General features: G+C 40.7%; 1 protein-coding gene across 2 annotated transcripts in view; it reads left to right on the top strand.

Annotated features, from left to right (window-relative positions):
- The first annotated feature begins 7,348 nt into the window (after nt 1–7,348).
- The window catches only part of LOC140741436 (all-trans-retinol 13,14-reductase-like), a 34,850-nt gene continuing 22,866 nt past the window's right edge, over nt 7,349–19,332 (top strand). For both annotated transcript variants that reach the window (XM_073071615.1, XM_073071614.1), the window contains exons 1-3: nt 7,349–7,517; nt 15,788–15,970; nt 17,150–17,391. In XM_073071615.1, the coding sequence (XP_072927716.1) occupies nt 7,361–7,517; nt 15,788–15,970; nt 17,150–17,391 (582 nt within the window). In that variant the 5' untranslated portion in view covers nt 7,349–7,360. The remainder of the gene's footprint in view (nt 7,518–15,787; nt 15,971–17,149; nt 17,392–19,332) is intronic.

Below are 19,332 nucleotides of genomic sequence, written 5' to 3'. Positions count from 1 at the left end.
TCTGGAGCCATGGGGCTGAGGGGAGACCTAATGGAAGTTTACAAGATTATGGGGAGGTATAGAAATAGTAGATAGCCAACATTTTTTTCAAGGGTCGAAATGTCTAATGCAGGGGCCGTTCATTTAAGGTGCATTTACCATGCATTACAGGTATATTCAAAGGAGATGCAGTATACAGGACAAGTTTTTTACACAGAGCGGTGTTTTGCTTGGATTACACCTCAGGGGTGGTCGTGCAGGTAAATACCATAGAGGCACTGAAGATGTTAGTAGACAGGCACATGGGTGTGCAGAGAATAGAGAGCTATGGATATTGTGTAGGCAGCGGGGATTAGCTTAGTTAGCAATTTAATTACTAGCGAACAGAGTTCGGCACAACATTGTGGGCTGAAGAGCCTACTCCTGTGCTGTATGTTTACATCTTAATGTGAGACAGAGAGAAAGAATGATGCAGAGAGGGGCAGAGGGTGAAAATGAGGTAGAGAGACTGAAAGAGAAACAGAAGCAGAGACAGAGAAAAGGGAGGAGATAGAAATTAGAGATAGTTTAGATTTTATTAAACATATGTCAGGAAGAATTAGTCCTATATTCTAGGATACAGGATTTGTTTAAGCATAGGATTTTGTCATATAATCATAAATCAATGTGGAGGACTTAACTTTTAAGGGCAGTGTCTCATTAAAATGACAACTCATAAAGCTCTACCTTTTCTTGTTCTTTGGCATGACTGTTAAAGATTTATTTCTCAAAAGAATGAACCGTTTTTAAGTTATACTGTTATTTGCAAATTTCATAAAGAAAGAAAGCAACAACCTGGTTGGTATCTGTTGTTTTTTAATGTTGTCTGAATTAGCATTGCAAGAAACAGATACCTAATTTTCACAATGTTCATGTTGAATTCCAGTTAACATTATGAATGAAATAAGATATTTTAACTTCTGATACAAGATTCCTACATACTGAAATTGGTAATTCTGAATTGATATTTGATGAAATGTTAGGGACAGTGAGGGTAATCTAGGATGCTCTCTTCCTTAATGTCATTTGAATTTTTAGCACTCTAACTAATTTTCTGATTCTGTAGTACTTTAAAAAAACTTGGTTATAATTTAGTTATAGATAAGAACATTGTTTTTTTTCCCCTTTTGCATGCAAGAAAGTACATCTATTTAGTACCAGTTGGAACATTTAGCAAAGCATGGTTTAATTTGATTACTATGCTTTGACCCAGCACCAATCCCTGCAGCACTCCACTAGTCACAGGCCTCCTGTCAGAGAGGCAATTCTCTACTACCACTCTCTGGCTTCTCCTGCAAAGCCAGTGTCTAATGCAGGGGTTCCCAACCCAGGGGGTGCGACAAAGAGTGGCTTGTGTCCTTGAGTGACGAGTCACAAGTCATCACTCAGCCAGCTGCCAGTGTGCCTTGAGAAGTGGTAGTAGTGTTTGTCCCAAGCACACTCCAGTCTCTCGCTGCCTGAGTCAAGAGAGACGTAAACTCACTCCAGTCTCCCGCTGCCCGAGTCAGCGTTGAGGATCCTCATCAGTGTTACCTGGGAGTTACACCTCAGAGTTGAAGAGTCTCATCAGTGTTAGCTAGAAGGTTACATCTCAGAGTTAAAAACCATCTCATAATGCCAAAATCTTTATACATCCTGAATCAACCATCGAGTAACGACTTCGCGTTAAAACCAAACCCGCAGACAGTAGGTAAATTATTCAATTATAAAATTTTCAAAAGCCGCATTTTGATAAAAAGCAGTTGAGGTCATTCATTCATATTTGTCTCAATGCATTAAAGAAGTTTTTGAATTTCAAAGGTTTTTTTTCTCTTAAAAGGTTTTTTTCTTGAATCGTTGATAATGTTGAATTGTGTTAGTTGAGGAGGTATCATGTTTAGCACCGAGGACTTTGAATCGTGTGATGGGAGTTCACATCTCCAGTAATCATCGGAAATAGGTGTGTAAATTCAATAGAGAGTAGCCTAATAATTTGCGTCGCGTCCCCATGGCATTTCCACCTGACGATTTATCTTGGCGTAACCGCAAATATCGTAATATAATATTCGAAAGCGTATTTCTCGCGATACTTTGCTGTAGGCGTTGAGTAAAGCGGTCATCCCTGACTTAGCCAGATAGTTTTTCTCATATTAGCTCATATTTTTCTCTTTACCCTTAACCCTTCATTAACCCTTCATCATGTCAAAAAGAAGGAAATGGAATGATGACTATGTGTGCTTTGGTTTCATTTGCACAACAGGAAATGATGGCTTGCAAAAACCCCAGTGCATTCTTTGTAGCGTTGTGTTTTCCAACTCAAATCTGAAGCCATCCAAGCTTCAAGAGCACTTCAAGAACAAGCATGGCGAAGCTGGTGTTGAAGGACATGATGTTGGGTCATTGAAAATCAAAACAGCTCGTTTTGATTCACAAGGAACTCTTTCAAAATTAGGTTTCATTTCTGTTGAAAAACCACTACTTCTTGCTTCATACCAAGTGGCATATAAAGTGGCCAAATCCAAGAAGCCCCATACAATTGCGGAAGATCTCATCAAGCCATGTGCACTGGAAATGGCAACAATTATCCTGGGCAAAGAACCAAGAAAAAAATTTGAACAGGTGCCCCTATCAAATAATGTCATTCACAGCCGAATCAGTAATTTGAGAGAAGATATTTTGGACCAAGTCATCTCAGATGTCAGAGCTAGTCCTCTTAAAATCTTTATTCAGTTGGCCGAGTCAACTGATGTCTCCAGTTGTAGTCAACTCATGATATTAGTGAGGTATGTCAATGATGGTGCTGTGAAGGAAGATCTCCTGTTTTGTAAAGATCTGAAAACAAACACAACTGCAAAGGATGTGATGCAGCTGGTGAAAGACTTCTTTGCCAAACATGATTTAGATATCAAAGTCACTGGTTCTGTGTGCACTGACAGGGCACCTGCAATGCTTGGAAATAAACCTGGCTTTTCTGCATTGATGAAAAAGGAGATTCCAGACTTGCAAGTTACCCATTGTTTTCTTCATCGCCATGCTTTGGCATCAAAAACATTGCCTCCAAATTTGAAGAAAGTCCTTGATAATTGTGTGAAGATCATCAACTGGATCAGGGGGCGTGCTTTGAACCATCGCATCTTCAAATCATTTTGTGAGGATCTGGGAAGTGAGCATTCAGTTTTGCTTTTCCACGCAGAAGTCCATTGGTTGTCACGAGGACAAGCTTTAACCTGCTTCTTTGAACTGCGGGAAGAAATCAAAGTTTTACTGGAGGAGCGTGAATGCGATCTGGTTGGGGTAATGGAATCACAAGAATTCGCCCAAATGCTGTCTTACTTAGCTGATATTTTCATGCATATGAATGACCCAAGTGTTTCTCTTCAAGGAAAAGGGATAAGCATATTGAAGGCTTGTGAAAAGTTGGATGCCTTCAAAGAAAAGTTACGTCTTTGGCGTTGAAGGATGGAAAGAGGCAGTCTCTCAAATATTCCTTCACTAGAAGAGATGGTTGATGATGCTGGATCCATAACTCCTACTGTGCGTGAAGAAATTGTGGCTCATTTGGAAATGCTGTCAGAATCGTTTGATGGATATTTTGCTGCTGGAGACCTGATGATTTCAGAAGAATGGATCATGAATCCATATTCCTACAATTTGGAGAAAATGTCAGATGATGAAGAGCTGAAGGAAGATCTTATTGATTTGCAGACAAATTGAGCTCTTGAAATGCAATTTGAAAGCAAGACTTTGGAGGAGTTTTGGTGTGCAGCACTGGATACGTTCCCAAGACTTGGTGGAAAAGCACTCCGTGTCCTCATTCTATTTGCAACAACATACTTGTGCGAATCTGGATTCAATTCTCTTTTGTCAATTAAGACAAAATCTAGGAATCGCCTGAATCCACAGGCAGACCTGCGGATCGCAGTCAGCAAGAAAGTTCCACGTTTTGACAAAATCATGAATGAGAAGCAGGAGCAAAGAAGTCATTGAATTTTATGTTCACAATTGGGATTGATTTTACTGTTTACAATTTTTTTCTGAATAAATTAGAATCTGATTGCCCAATTTATATTTGCATTTTATGCACTGAGTTAAAAGCTTATTTTTTTAAGTTCAATTTGTTCACCTGCAGTATTGTATGTGGTTCAATTTGTGGTTCAAAAATTAGAAATTAGACTTCATCTTCAAATGTGATATTACTTTTGTAGGGGGTGCGAACATTAATCAAACATTTCCTAGGGGTGTGGGACATAGAAAAGGTTGGGAACCACTGGTCTAATGCAATGTACTATCTCATCTTGAATGCCAAGCAACTAAACCTTCTTGACCAACCTCCCATGCAGGACCTCGTCAAATGTCTTGCTGAAGTCCATATAGTCAACATCCAATCCATTGCCTTCATCAGCTTTCCAGTTAACTTCCTTGAAAAACTCTATAAGATTGATTCGACATGACCTACCACACACAAAAAAACAAGTGGACCATCCCTAATCATCCCCTATCTATCCAAATACTCATATATCCAGTCCCTTAGAATACCTTCCAATAACTTTCCCACTACAGATGTCAGGCTCACTGGCCTATAATTTCCTGGTTTGTTCTTAGAGCCTTTCTTAAATAGTGGAACAACATTAGCTATCCTCCAATCCTCTGGTACCTCACTTGGTGCTAAGGATGATTTAAATATCTCTGCTAGAGCCTTGCAATTTCTGCACTTGCCTCCCACCTTGCCAGGCTGTGGGGATCTATCCACATGATTTGCCTCAGGACAGCAAATCACCTCCTCTGTAATCTGTACAGGGTCTTTGACCTCACTGGTGTTTTGCCTCACTCTGTGTCAGACTCCTGAGTAAATTCAGTTGCAAAAAATCCACTTAAGATCTCCCCCTTTTCTTTTAGTTCCACACATAGTTCTGGTCTGAAAAAGGATCTAATGCTTTCCCGACATATTTGATGAATAAACTCTTCTCGGGCTTCCAGCCAGGTACAGGTATTGATTTTAACCGACATTTCAATTACAAGCTCTGCCATCTTCATCAGGGATGATGCCTGGGCAAGTCTAGTCCAGCGGTATTTATACCCCCATCGTCCATCCCTCCTGATAAGGTAGTCCTCATCTAATCAGGTTTCCGCTGTCCCACCTTGTTTCCAATCGAATTCCATCTCTTACTTAGAGTGAGGTCTTCATCTTTGTTAAAATTCTTTTTCCTCTTTTATTTCAATGGCTTCCTTCACCAGGTGGTCCCAAAAGCCACTGGCATGGCACAATAGTTTTGTGCCGTCAAAGTCAATCCTATGGCCATTGTGAATTCAGTGTTCTGCTACCACTGAAGTGGATACACCTCCTGTGTTCCCTGATTCAGGGAATTCCACCGTGCATCCCATCTGGCTGATATACACTGCTCTGCATTCACAGGGAATCCTGTAAACGCCAGCTGTTCTGAGTCCCAGGTCATTTTTGGCTTGTATAGGCTGCGCTTTGAGCTTCCTTACAGGTTTGTGGATGGTATTAATCTGGTATTTTATTCAGGATTGCAGCAATCCTTCCAGAAACTGAGGGAATATAGGGAAGTCAGGCAGTAGCGACAGGTTCCTCTTCGTTGTTAGGTTCCATGGTTTTTCCATGGGCCCTTTTAAGGGCCCAATTGATTTCCTTCACCTTGTAGCCATTCTGTAGGAATGCTGTGCATAATTGTCTTATTTCCTGGTGGAGACTCTCCAGGTCTGAAATAGTTTTTGCATGGTTAATCAAATTTGAAAGAACTGCTCTATGGTTCTAAGAGTCCTTGAAAGTGAGTCCATAGGTTGAGAATTGGTTTAGTGCTGGGGTGAGTGAAGCTATCCCCTTCGTTCAAATCTTGACAGTTGAGAGGAGATATCTGTTCCTGAACCTGGTGGTGTGGGACCTGAGGCTGCTGTTGGCAGCAGCGAGAAGAGAGTATGGCATGATTAGTGAGGTCCTTGATAATGGATGCTGCTTTCCTGCAACAGTGCACCTTGTAGATGTGCTCAGTGGTTGGGAGGGCTTTACCTGTGATGGACTGGGCTGCATCGATTATGTTTTGCAGGATTTTCCATTCAAGGGCCTTGGTATTCCATACCAAGCTGTGATGCAACCAAGCAGTATACTCTCCAAAACGCATCTACAGAAGTTTGTCAAAGTTTTAGATGACTTACCAAATCTTTGAAAATTTCTAAGAATGTAGAGCCTCTCTTATGCCTTCTTCATAATGGCACTTATGTGCTGGACCCAAGAAAGATCCTCTGAAATGATATCGCCAAGGAATTTAAAATTGCTGACCCTCTCCACCTCTGATCCCCTGATGAGGACTGGCTCATCGACCTCAAAATTTCCTCCTCCTGTAGTCAATAATCATCTCTTTGGTTTTGCTGACATTGAGTGAGGTGTTGTTTTTGTGGCATGATTCAGCCAAATTTTCAATCTTCTCCCTATATGCTGATTCACCGCCGCCTTTGATTCAGTCAACAACAGTGGTGTCATCGGCAAACCTAGATATGGCATTAGAGCTGTACTCAGCCTCACAGTTTTGAGTATCAAGTGAATAGAGCAGGGGGCTAAGCACAGAGTGCTTCACATCCCTACAAAATCTAAAAAACCTACTAAACAACTCAGTCTGAGCCACAACTTGACAAGAGACTATCATCCTGGATGACTATCCAGGGAATTGTCCAGCCCTGATTATTTCTCATCGGCTCAATATTTATTGGTATATTGGTATTTGTTATGTATTGGAAATCCAGGCAGGTTTCTGTGATGTGCTGACCTGTGTGCACAACTCTTAGCCAAATATCCATGGAGATGGAAAGAGATGAATCAGGAGCTGAATTATTGAAATCATACTCCACGAAACAGTTTACTGAAACATAATTGCCCCAACATGCATTAAGACATTAGATTCCCTCACCTGACCTATACACATAGTCTAGCACAATATTTTCAGTAATTATCAGTCCCTAATAAATTATTTTAAAAATTTGGGAGATATTGGAATAGATTTTATCTGTTTCAGATATTTGGGAAGAATAGTTAGTGCAAATTGAACAGGTTTAAATTTAAGGCCTGGTTTATTTACACTTCTGATTCTAATGCAATTTGAGCTGCACTTTGACAACAAAGCATTGATTGTTTTCAAATTATGCTTAGCTTTTCAGCCTTCAGCATGGAAAATGTGACATTGAATTATGTAAAAAAAAAATTTTTTTGTTTAAGTACCATGTTTTCATCACAGAGAAAGCACAAGTCCATAATTTTATTTCCAACCCTTATCTTTAGCTGGATGGCCCTTGCCCTTAGTTGCTGTTTGACTTTGACTTCTTGTTAGTTTGATATCAACATTCAATCAGTATGCTGTTATTTCTGTCCCTTGGTCTTTGTTGCATTTTAGCTGTTTTCTTCTATTTGTTTCTTGGCTCAAGTCCTAACCCTTTTGCTGTTGACGCAAGAAAACCACCTCAACCTTTGGTGCTGGACCAGAATGCCAGGGACAAAATCATTAAGCAAGGTATGTTGCTTTAACTTTGATTACATCGTACAAATCATTAAAACTATACGGTTCCTTGAAACAGAATGAAATATTACTCTGTTAAATGTGAAGGCTTTAATGAAAGAAAGTCTTGTACTATCATTATGGCCAGTCGAACCTTTTTTTTAGGGGGTGGTATCTGGATTTTTAATAATTAAGACTTTTTGAAACAGAGTAGTTACCAGGAGAATTGATCAGTAAATACATATCTGCCATTAGTAGTACATTGCTGTGCCAAGTGCAGAGTCCAATTGCTTTCTGGATTTATAACTATTCACCGCTTTTCATCTGTCAATTGTTAACTGGACTTGGATCTTTAGCTGTACACCTAACCACACCAATGCAATAGTAACATGGAGATCTGATTGCCGATATTGAGGAAGGGTCAGAATCAAAGCTAGGAAATGAAGTAGGATTGGAGCTGTAGTTGAAGCTGCAGAAACGTAGGATATATGACAAAGGTTATTAGGATGTTGTTGGGTGCAGACTTCCTTCTCCAGGTTACACATTCAGAAAAGGGAGAATGATAATCTAACTCGCCAACAGTCCCAACTTTGCTGACAAGTAATCTGCTGGAGTCTGATGCAGGGTTTTGACTTGAAACATTTCCCATGGATGCCGCTCGATCTGCTGAGTTGCTCCAAGAGATTGTTGCTCACGATTCTAGCATCTACAGTCTTTGTGTCTCCAACTTTACTGACTATTGACAACACTGAATTGTGAGTCTTGATCAAGAACGAAGCCTCTTATTTGCACATTGGACCAAGCAGGTGACTAGCACTTCCTAGTTGCTGATTGGCATCCTAGTAGAATAATTCATCCCCAAAAGACTGGCACTGTGCAGTGGATAGTTTCAACCCAAGTGTAAATCTTTCATTTAAAAGCTGGCATTTCCATTCAGAATGACAATCTTTTACTGGAGGACAACCAATCTTGGGATAACTGCACCATGCTGTCCTCCAAGAGAAAGTCAATCTTCTGCAGATATTCTAAGGGTTAAAATGGAAGATCTGCTCGATGAACCTGTGCTGCTTCTTGTGTTCATCGAGCAGATCTTCCACTTTAACCCTTAGAATATCTGCAGAGAATTGCGTTTCCTCAGATAAGGTGACTATGCACAGAACTAGAGGACATAGACATAAGGTAAGAGGGAAAAGTTTTAATTGGACCCTGAGGGCAACTTTTTCACCCAGAGAGTGATCCGTATCTGGAATGAGCTGTCAGAGGAAGTGGTTGAGACAGGCACATTAACAACATTTAAAAGGTACTTGGACAGTTAAGTATATAGAGAAGGTTTAGAGAGACGTGGACCATGTGCATGCAGATGCAATTAGCTTCGGAGGGACTCTTGGTTGGCATGGACCAGTTGGACTGAATGGCCTGTTGCCATGCTGTATAACTCTATGACTCTAAGAACAAGTTGTCTTCTCTTTTATTATTATTTGAAGTACTTGATTTGAATGTATTTCAATGTTTTTATTGTCTTGTGTTATTTCAAGCATTTTGGTAGGTTTTAAAATTTAAGATTAATTTTAAATGTAATAATTATTATGTGATTCTGAATTTCTCCACAAATTGAACACTAACATGGCAGATTGCATTAGTATACAGAAGACTAAAAAATTACATTTTGCTCATCCCCAAAGCAAAACTGTAAATTGTGCCTATGATAATGCATTGTTTGACAAGTGGTCTTTGTGTGAGATGCATGAAAGGATGTGGTCAAGACAGGAACTGTAGTGAATGAGCCAAACGGAAACTGGAGCTGTAGATGTAAAATATTCAGCATAAGCAGGCACACTGGAAAACAGTTTTTCTCTTGGAGAAACTCTTGAAAATCATCTGCAACTCTTAGTACACTAAGTTTTTATTCTCTTACGAACAAAGGGATCAGCAGGTGATACCATAAAATTTCAATAGCTACAATGACATTGTTTACTTCAATATTTTGCGTCTGTCAAATAGTTCCATTTGCAATGGGAGTACGCTGTAACTGACAAAACACCTCTGAATGTTCAAACACTTTGCTGGGTCGAAGTCATTCACATGACTGGTCCAAGATTATTTCAGGATAACAACCTCAGACATCCGGAATTAGTGTTGTCAGGGCCCCATTTCTGGGTACACCAAACTTTAATTATTCATGGAAAAAAATAGGCCTGTGACTTTGATGTGCTAAGTGACAACTTAAATCTCATCTGCGAACTTCTTTCATCCCAGTCACAAGGGTGCAAAATAACTTAGCTGAAGATATCAGATGCCTGGTTTGCTGAAGGCCTGATGCAGATGAAAATGATTGATGGGCAGGTCAGTTTACTCTTGAATGGCCATCTGTTGTGCACCAGTAGTATCTCTTCTGTTGACCATAATCTTTGCTTTCAAAGCTCCCCTTTTCATTACCAATTTATCACTTGTAGTTTACATTTGGACAGGTTTCATGTGAACATTGGCTCTGATTTCTCTTAAAGCTTGCAATCAATTCCTGAACGCCCTGCATTTAACAATCCCTAACATACCCCTGTGTTGGTCCCCTGGACAGAAATCTGTCCTAGGAATGCCAAAGTCTAATCATTGAGAGTCTTAGCAAAAGGCCATTCACTAACAGAGCACTTAAGAGGGAACTCAGGAGGGCTAAAATAAGACATGAGGTTGCTCTGGTAGACAAGGTGAAGGAGGGATGAACAATGATGTTGATCCTCCCTTCTTAAAGAGTGAAGTGACATTTGCAATATTCTAATCCTCTGGAAACATTCCAGAATAGAAACATAGAAGACCTACAGCACAATATAGGCCCTTTGGCCCACAATGCTGTGCCGAACATGTACTTACTTTAGAAATTACCTAGGTTACCCATAGCCCTCTATTTTTCCAAGCCCCATGTACCTATCCAGGAGTCTCTTAAAAGACCCTTAAAAGAATCTAGTAATTCTTGGAAGATCACCACTAGTGCCTCCACAATCTCTTCCGTTATCTCTCTCAGAACCCTGGGGTGTAGTTTATCTGGTCCAGGGGCCTTCAGACCTTTTATCTTCCCAAGCACCTTCTCCTTAGTAATAGCAACTACACTCACTTCTGCCTCCTGTCATTCTCGAATTTCTGACATACTCCTTGTGTCTTTCTCAGTGAAGACCGCTGTAAAATACAGCAGGTTCCAGTTAATTGGGCCAACAGTTATTTAGGGCAGCTGCTTATTTGGGACATCTCTTAAAAAACAAAAAGTAATTGAGAAAATAGCTGGGATTCCCTTCATTTATTAGGGACACTATGCTACTTAATTGAACAGAAGACTGTTGCTGAACACTTTCTAACTAGTGTCAATCGTGTGAACTTGTGTGCCCATTAGACACTTCACCATGCTTAGAGTGAACAGTTTTTAAATACCATCACTGGCGTGTGTTTGTGTTCAAAAAGCAGTGATTTTTGTCACTGATAGTTGGCGAGAAATAAGCAGCAAGACAATTCAGAACTGTTTTGCTCACTGTGGTTTCAAGCATTCAGGCCGGGAGTGAAAATGAAATGGCCAGGAGTGAAAATTAAATGATTTCTCTATTTCAACAAGTGGAAATGACAAAGAATTTGAAGATATTGACAATCATCTTGAATGGTGCAATAAAAATGAAGATTTGGAGGATAAACTCATCGAAAGCATTATATAAAGGCAGTCAATTATCTACACCAGATGTCTGCACTGATTTTATTCATTTACAATCAATCAGAAGAACACATCAGTGTACACTGGATGGATTTCTCCTTTGATAACTATTAGAAACTAATAGTTTTACAGTACTGTAGTAGTATTAGTAGTGTTCTTATTTGTTCTGTATTCCATTTAAGTAAATAATTTGTTACTCAGTTAAATGGTAGCTTGTCTTTTTTATTTCCATGAAACTTTGGCAAATTGGGGCAGCTGCATATTTGCTCCAAAATGGACTTGGCCTGATGTGTCCAAATTAACCGGCATCCACTGTACTTATTAAGTTCGTCCACTGTTTCTTTGTCCCACATTACTACCTCTCCAGCATCATTTTCCAGCAGTCCAATATCCACTCTCACCTTTCTTTTGATCTTTCTACATCTGATGAAACTTTTGGTATCCTCTTTCATATTAATAGCTAGCTTACATTCATATTTCATCTTTTCTCTCCTTACCACTTTTTTTTAGTTGCCTTCTTTTGGTTTTTAAAAGCTTCCCAAATTTTGAACTTCTCACTAATTTTTACCCTCCTTTTTGCTTTTATGCTGTATTTGACTGCCCTTGTCAGCCACAGTTACCCAAACTCCCTTTAGAATGCTTCTTCTTTGGAATGTATCTATCCGGTGCCTTTCAAATTGCTCCCAGAAACTCCAGCCATTGCTGTTCTGCCGTCATCCCTTCCTATCAACTTTGGCCAGCTCCTCCCTCATGCTTCTATAATTCCCTTTAGTACAATATAATACATCAGATTTCAGCTTCTCTCTCACAAACAGCAGGGCAAGTTCTATCATATTATGATCACTGCCTCCCAAGGCCCCCTAATCAAATCTGGCTTATTACACAAAACCAAATCCAGCGTTGTATTTTCTTTTGTGGGCTCAACCACAAGCTGCTCTAAAGAGCCATCTCATATGCATTTTATAAATTCCCTCTCTTGTGATCCAGAACCAACCTGATTTTCCCAACCTAAATGCGTATTGAAATTCCCCACAACTATCCTAATATTGCACTTTATACATGTCTTTTCTATTTCCCATTGCAATCTATATCCCACATCCTGGCTACTGTTTGGGGACCTGTATATAACTTCCACAAGGGTCTTTTTACCCTGGCAGTTTCTTAGCTCTGCCCACAAAGGTTCTATGTCTTCTGATCCTAGGTCACTTCTTTCTAAGGATTTGATTTCACTTTTTACCAACAGAGCCAGCCCACCCCCTCTGCCTACCTGCCTCTCCTTTTGATACAACGTGTATTCTTGGATGTTAAGCTCCCAACTATGATCTTTCAGCCACAATTCAGTGATGCCTACAACATCATACCTGCCAATCTCTAACTGTGCTACAAGATCATTTACCTTATTCTGTATACTGTTGTGCATTCAAATATAACACCTTCAGTCCTGTATTCATTTCCCTTTTGATTTTGCCCCCATGTTACACTTCAACTCATCTCACTGACTACAAATTTGCTCTATCATCTGCCTGCCCTGCTAGCAGTCTCATTACACACTACCTGTGTTTGTATACCAACTGCCTCAACCTCAGTCCGATCACACCGGTTCCCATTCCCTTGCTAACTTAGTTTAAACCCTCCCCCAACAGTTCTAGCAGACTTGCCGGCAAGGATATTGGTTCTCCTTGGGTTCAGATGTAACCTGTCCTTTTTGTACAACTCATGCCTTCCCCCGATGAGATGATCCACAGACCTGAAACCTTGCTCCCTGCACCAGTTCCTCAGCCACACATTCATCTGCTAAATAATTCCACTCTTACCCTCACTGGTATGTGGCACAAGCAGCAATCCAGAGACTACTACCCTCAAATTCCTGCTTTTCAACTTTCTACCCAAGTCCCTATATTGTCTCTGCAGGACCTCATCCCTTTTCCTACCTATATTGTTGGCCACAATATGTGCCGCGATTTCCAGCTGTTCACCCTCCCCCTTGGAACGTTGTGTACCAATCTGAGACTTCCCTGACCCTGGCACCTGGGAGGAAATATACCATCCGAGTGTCTGTTTCACATCCAGAGCATCTCCTGTTTGCTCCCCTTACTAGAGAATCCCCTGTCACTACTGCACTCCTCTTCTCCCCACTACCCTCCTGAGCCACAGATCCAGAATCAGGGATAGAGATCCAGTCATTGTAGCTACCCCCGGTAGGTCGCTCCCCCTCAAGAGTATCCTTCTTCTTCTTTGGCTGTCCATCGATTTCCATGTTGACTGTTCTGAAAGTTAACACGCCTTGCACAGTAATAAGGCAGACGGTGTCGTGCCCCCACCAAACAGACTCTCTGGGCTTTCAAATCTGGTGCTAAGTGGTACACAGGAGTGTAACAGACTTAGCGGATAAGGAAGCTGCCCCGCAGTGACAACTAACTGGTCTAGCGATGCCATCATTGACCAGCAGCACTCTGGTTCCTCCGCATGCCACCAAGATGGCTGTACCATTGACCCTTTTGGGTACATCTGCCGCAGACACCATCAGACGCCCTGCTGCCGGCGTCCTCGTTGGGTGTAGCCTTTGCCTGAAGAGGCAGAACCTACAAAGTAGCAAAGGCATGCTTACCTCCTTGACTTAGCCAGCCACGATCCTGCTACCAGATCCAGTCTAGTAGTATACCGATGGAACATCACCTTCACGGCTAGGCTAGACCTGTCAGAGAACGAATCTCCGCCGTACTTCGCTGATGTTCAGCCAGAGGCGACAAGGTAGGATTTTGTAGGAGCCAAACAGTATCCAGAGCAGTACAGTCGGCCCTACTTATCCGTGGGGGATTGGTTCCAGGACCCTCCGCAGATACCAAAATTCGCGGATGCTCAATTCCCTTTTTAAACATGTATCAGTGCGGTGGTCTTTAGGACTCAGCGGAACCCCAGACTTTATTTAACATGTCTCCGTGTGGTGGACATTAGGACCTGGCAGTGCAGCTCTGAATCCGCAGTGTTTCTGTTCACGAAAATAATCACGATCGCGATTGAAAATAAGGTGGAAGTAATAAAGCGATCGGAAAGAGGTGAAACGCCATCGATCATTGGAAAAGTGTTAGGCTACAGTCGGTCAACGATTGGAACAATTTTAATGGAGCATGTGAAAGGCCCTGCCCTGATGAAAGCTACAATTATTATGAAACAACGCTGTGGTTAAATTATTGAAATACGTATGTTTCTTAAGTGTTTTATATGCATAGAAAGGTAAAATATGTACTATATACTAAGAAAAATGTTTGACTAACTGACGCTAAATAATACCTGATGTACCTGTTCCGACTTCAAATCCGACTTAAAGACGGACTCAGGAACAGAACTCCTTCATAACCCGGGGACTGCCTGTACTTTTAAATCATCTCTGGATTACTTATAGTACCTAATACGATGTAAATAGTTGTTATACTGTATTGTTTAGGGAATAATGACAAGAAAAAATAGTCTGTACATGCTCAAACAACGAGTGCTGGAGAGAGAACTTCCAGGTTTTCCCGATCCACAGTTGGTTGAATCTGCGCATACGGAATCCACGGACTGTATACTTATTATTGAGGGGGATGGCCACAGGGGTACATTGCTCTGGCTGCCCTTTCCCTCTCCTGACAGTCACCTGCATACCTGCCTCCTGCAGCTTAGGGGTGACTACCTCCCTGAAGCTCCTGTCTATCACCTCCTCATTCTCCCATATGAGCCGAAGGTCATCAAGGTGCAGCTCCAGATGGCCAATTAGAGGCCTAAATTAGAACAACAATGTGGACTGTGAGATCACTTTATGAACTACCAGGAGAAATGAATTCCATGTACCTCTGATAATTGACTAGCTCTGCACCAATAACTAAGATGCTATCAATAACTAAGTGGAAAATGGAAGTAATACAGCTGCAATAATTTGCAAGAAGAGTTTGAGAAAAGCAAATTAAACCTTTTACCAGTTAACAGTAATTTAAGTGTGAATCTGCCGCAACAGATGCCTTTAAGTTACAGTCTAGATACATTCCCATCGGGGAGAATGATAGGGAAATTAAAGCCAAAACAGATGGATAACTGAAAGGATAAGGAATAGAAAAGAGCTGGAGAAAACATGCCTAGTTATGCCTGGAGATGCTTCCTCACCAGAGGAAACCAGGGTGATTATGGAAATTTCACAAGAGATTTAAAAAGGAAATTAAGGAAGCTAAGAGAGTCTGCAAAAATGAGTTGTGGAAAACATAAAAGGGAGCCCAGAAGTATTCCTTCCTGATTCTTGTTTTAAATTCTTGATCCCAATATAATTTACCTCCTGTAAAGCTGATTCACTGAGGTCCTATTACTCATCCTTAAATTATATGTGCTATGGATCTGACTAAGTTTTAAATAAGTTCTTCTTACATGCATCATTCTATTTCCCAATGATACGTTTGACTTCACACTGTGGCACTGAACCACCAATAGTGTCCTGTTATACATGATAGTTTTGGATATCAGGAAACTGGGAAGGACTTTGCAATTCTGACTCCTGAACTCCTTTAATCCAAAGCAAAGTTACAACTGCAGTCATTGTTAAAAAGTCGACCACATCCTGTCTTTGCAGGCTTTACCACAAACAGAGTGCCCACTCATCTTGATGCCATTGTGATCGGCAGTGGAATTGGAGGACTTACAGTGGCAGCGGTGCTGGCCAAATCTGGCAAACGTGTACTGGTACTGGAACAACATGACCAGGCTGGAGGCTGTTGTCACACATTCATTGAAAACGGATTTGAGTTTGACGTCGGTAAGTCATTTCTAAGAATTGTCCATAGAGCTCTCAGAATACATTGCCTGGTGGCTTGATCACTTCCCTCCAATGTAAATTAAGTCAGTTTTGTCACCTAATGAAAGAATTAGAAATTGTGTGATCTATGTTGCTTGAAGCTTCACATAGAAGGGACATGTACCCTTAGAACAGGAGAAGGAGTTGAAAAAGTCTTAGGCACATATATAGTATACAGCGATGATGCCTAAGACTTCTGCACAGTGCTGTAGTAATTTTGTGTATTGCACTGTACTACTGCCACAAAAAAACAACAAATTTAATTACATGTGAGTGATGCTAAACCTGATTCTGGAATGGGTCTCTATTGTGGACTGAGAGTGGGAAGGGGGCAGGGAGAGGGGAGGGAGTGGAAAGCACCAGAGAGACATTCTGTAATGATCAATAAACTAATTGTTTGGAATCAAATTACCTTGCCAGTGTCTCAGGGTTGGGTGTGTCTGCATTCACGCCAAACTCCGCCCTGGCACTCTTTCTCTGACACCTGTCCAACACCTCTCCACTGTCCACTTTGCCCTCACCATTCCCACGTTGACAAATACAGAACAGTGCAAAAGTTTTCGGCACCCTAGCTATATATACTATGTGTGCCTAAGACTTTTGCACAGCACTGAGCTTTGAAAAAGCTGCAGGGATGGTGAAGAGGTCCAGGAATGAGTTTAAAGGAATTTCTGACGGTTCTACCTGAAAATGAGGGAGGTACATTGCACCAGTCAGAGGCAGGAGAAGAGCTGAGACTAGGACTGGAGGGGTTGTAGAAACAGCAACATGCAAGCCCAACAAAGGGTGCAAAAATCGAGTGTTTTAAGGCCTTCGAGATGGTGGATTGAAGTGTATAGGGACTGGACGTCCATGGTGAAAAGAAGGTGATCAAGGACAGAGAATTAGAAGTTAATGAGGAGATTCAGAGCATGAGAAATGTCACGGATGTAGGTGGAAAGGGGCTGAACCAAGGGGATAGAATGGAGTCAAGGTATGAGGGCACGAGTTCAGTGGGGCAGAAGCAGGAAGCTGCTTTATTGCTCCATCTGCTGGTAGAACTGAATTAGATAAAGCACAGATGAGAAATCAGAAAAGCTGAACTCTGGTTGTTATGGCATAAAATTCATGAAGTTAACCAACTCTTTCCTTTGTCCTCAGGTGTCCATTATTTAGGACAAATGCATGAGTGTGGACTGATGCGTATCGTCATGGACCAAATCACTGATGGGCAGGTGGAGTGGCTTCGAATGGATGATCAATATGATAATATAATCCTCGGTAAAGGTGACAACTCTCGTAAATATGAACTACACAGAGGTAAACAAGGGTTTATTGATGCTCTGAAGAGGCAATTTCCTCAGGAGAAGCAAGCAATAGAGAAATTTATGACGCTTGTAAAGGTAATTTTAAATATATTAATTTTTATTTTTGATATGTTAGTGTCAGAAAAACTAAGGGACTTCCAAAAACCAGTATTTCTGTTTACCCCAAAACATTTCTGGTATCCTTTCCTCTCCTTGTTTAAGTAAAAACATGGACAATATAAACTTCCAATTAATTCACAGTCAATATGTCAAACATTTAATTTACCGAAGTTTTATTGGAGGAAATTGGAGTTTGCTAGATTTTAAGCAAAAGTATCAATAAATTGGAAGAGGGAAAATTGGCAGGTAATCTCAGCCAAGAAATTTATAACAATTCAGACAGAAAGCAGCAAAATGACTATGGGTGTGACTGGTCATTGAAAGAATAATGGGCCAAAGGCTTCATTCTGTGTGCTAATTCTGCAGTACTAACGGCATTGAATGCAGAATGTATCATCCTCGAAGGAATTTCTTCTCTGTTTCAATAATACTAGTTGGTCATGAATGTCTTAAACAAAATAAAGCAAATTGATCAAATACATTGTGGATATTTTACCATAAATGGTTGCTTTTATCATGTGATTTTAGTCTAAGTGGCATGCGCTTTCAGTTTGAGCCATTAGTCCTTCAGCTCCACCTAGTGGCTACTTTATGTGTATCAGGCATTTAGAAACCTTTGATAGAGGCTGTTAACCATATTCCATTAAATTGATAAAAGGATAGCAGTGAAACACTTTCATCCTTTGAAAAACAATGATAGTCATACTCCTTTGAAAGAGTAATATAGGAAGTCCTGAGACATAATGGCTGTGTTTTACCAATAAAAGATGGCCATACAGAATAGAACCATAAATATTCACATATTTAAATGGTAATCATTCCATGGTTTCATGCAAGAAGCGTAGCAGTTAGCACCATGCTATCACAGCTAGGGGCTGACTGGAGTTTGGAGTTCAATTCTAGCATGGTACTGTAAGGAGTTTCTGTATATCCTCCCTGAGGAATGTGTGGAATTTGCCCAGGTGCTCTGGTTTCCTCCCACAGCTCAAGGACATACCGGGTAGGTTAAATGGTCATTGTAAATTGTCTTGTAATTAGGTTAGGGTTAATTGGGGCTGTAGGGTTGCTGGGGCGGCATGGCCCACTCCACACTGTATCAATAAGCAAATAAAAAGAAAAATAAAGAACAATTAATAATCACATATTTAAATGGTAATCGTTCCATGATCTTGATGCAAGAAAAGGAGACTGGAACTTCCTGAGTAATCATAGTGGTTGGCATGCACCTGAAGGTCTGAATGGCCTCCTTTTGTCCAGTAAAATTCTATGATTCTATGTTACGACGCACTCTGCTAGTGGACACCCCAAAGAGTTTCATCTCACTGAGATTCTCCATTTGAGGAATTGACTCCCAAATCCTGTGCTGGTGCTGAGTGAGGACTGAAATGGGGTCCTCAAACCCATTGACTTTGAGAAGATGGTAATGGTTGCAAGGAAGAGAAGGCAAAATAATTAATTTCCTTTACTCATGATTTGTGCAGTGCATTTTATTAATTTAAAGTGTTTTAGAACATAGAACATAGCACAGTACAGGCCCTTCTGCGTATGATGTTCATGCAAGAGAGGTGAGAGTAGATATCGGACTGCTGGAAATGACATTGGAGAAGTCGTAATGGAGGAGAAAGAAATGGTGGATGAACTTAAGTATTCAAGATTCATTCCATGTACATAACTGTAAGGAGAATGAGATCATTGTTCCTCTGGGCCCAATACAGCACAAAAAAACACAAAAGATAAAGATAAAAGATTAAGATAATGAAAAACACACAATAATTATAAATATATAGGGTGATTGTATGTCGGTAAAGTGACGCTAGGCTAGAGATAGGGTGATTGACGGGTAATGATAAAGTAGTGGTGGGGTTAGTGGGTGGAGATGTTGATCAGCCTTACTGCTTAGGGAAAGTAACTTTTTGA

Source organism: Hemitrygon akajei, chromosome 18, assembly GCF_048418815.1.
Source record: "Hemitrygon akajei chromosome 18, sHemAka1.3, whole genome shotgun sequence".
Classification (NCBI taxonomy): domain Eukaryota; kingdom Metazoa; phylum Chordata; class Chondrichthyes; order Myliobatiformes; family Dasyatidae; genus Hemitrygon; species Hemitrygon akajei.
Note: the sequence above shows the minus strand (reverse complement) of the source record. Positions and strands in the feature narration are given on the sequence as shown.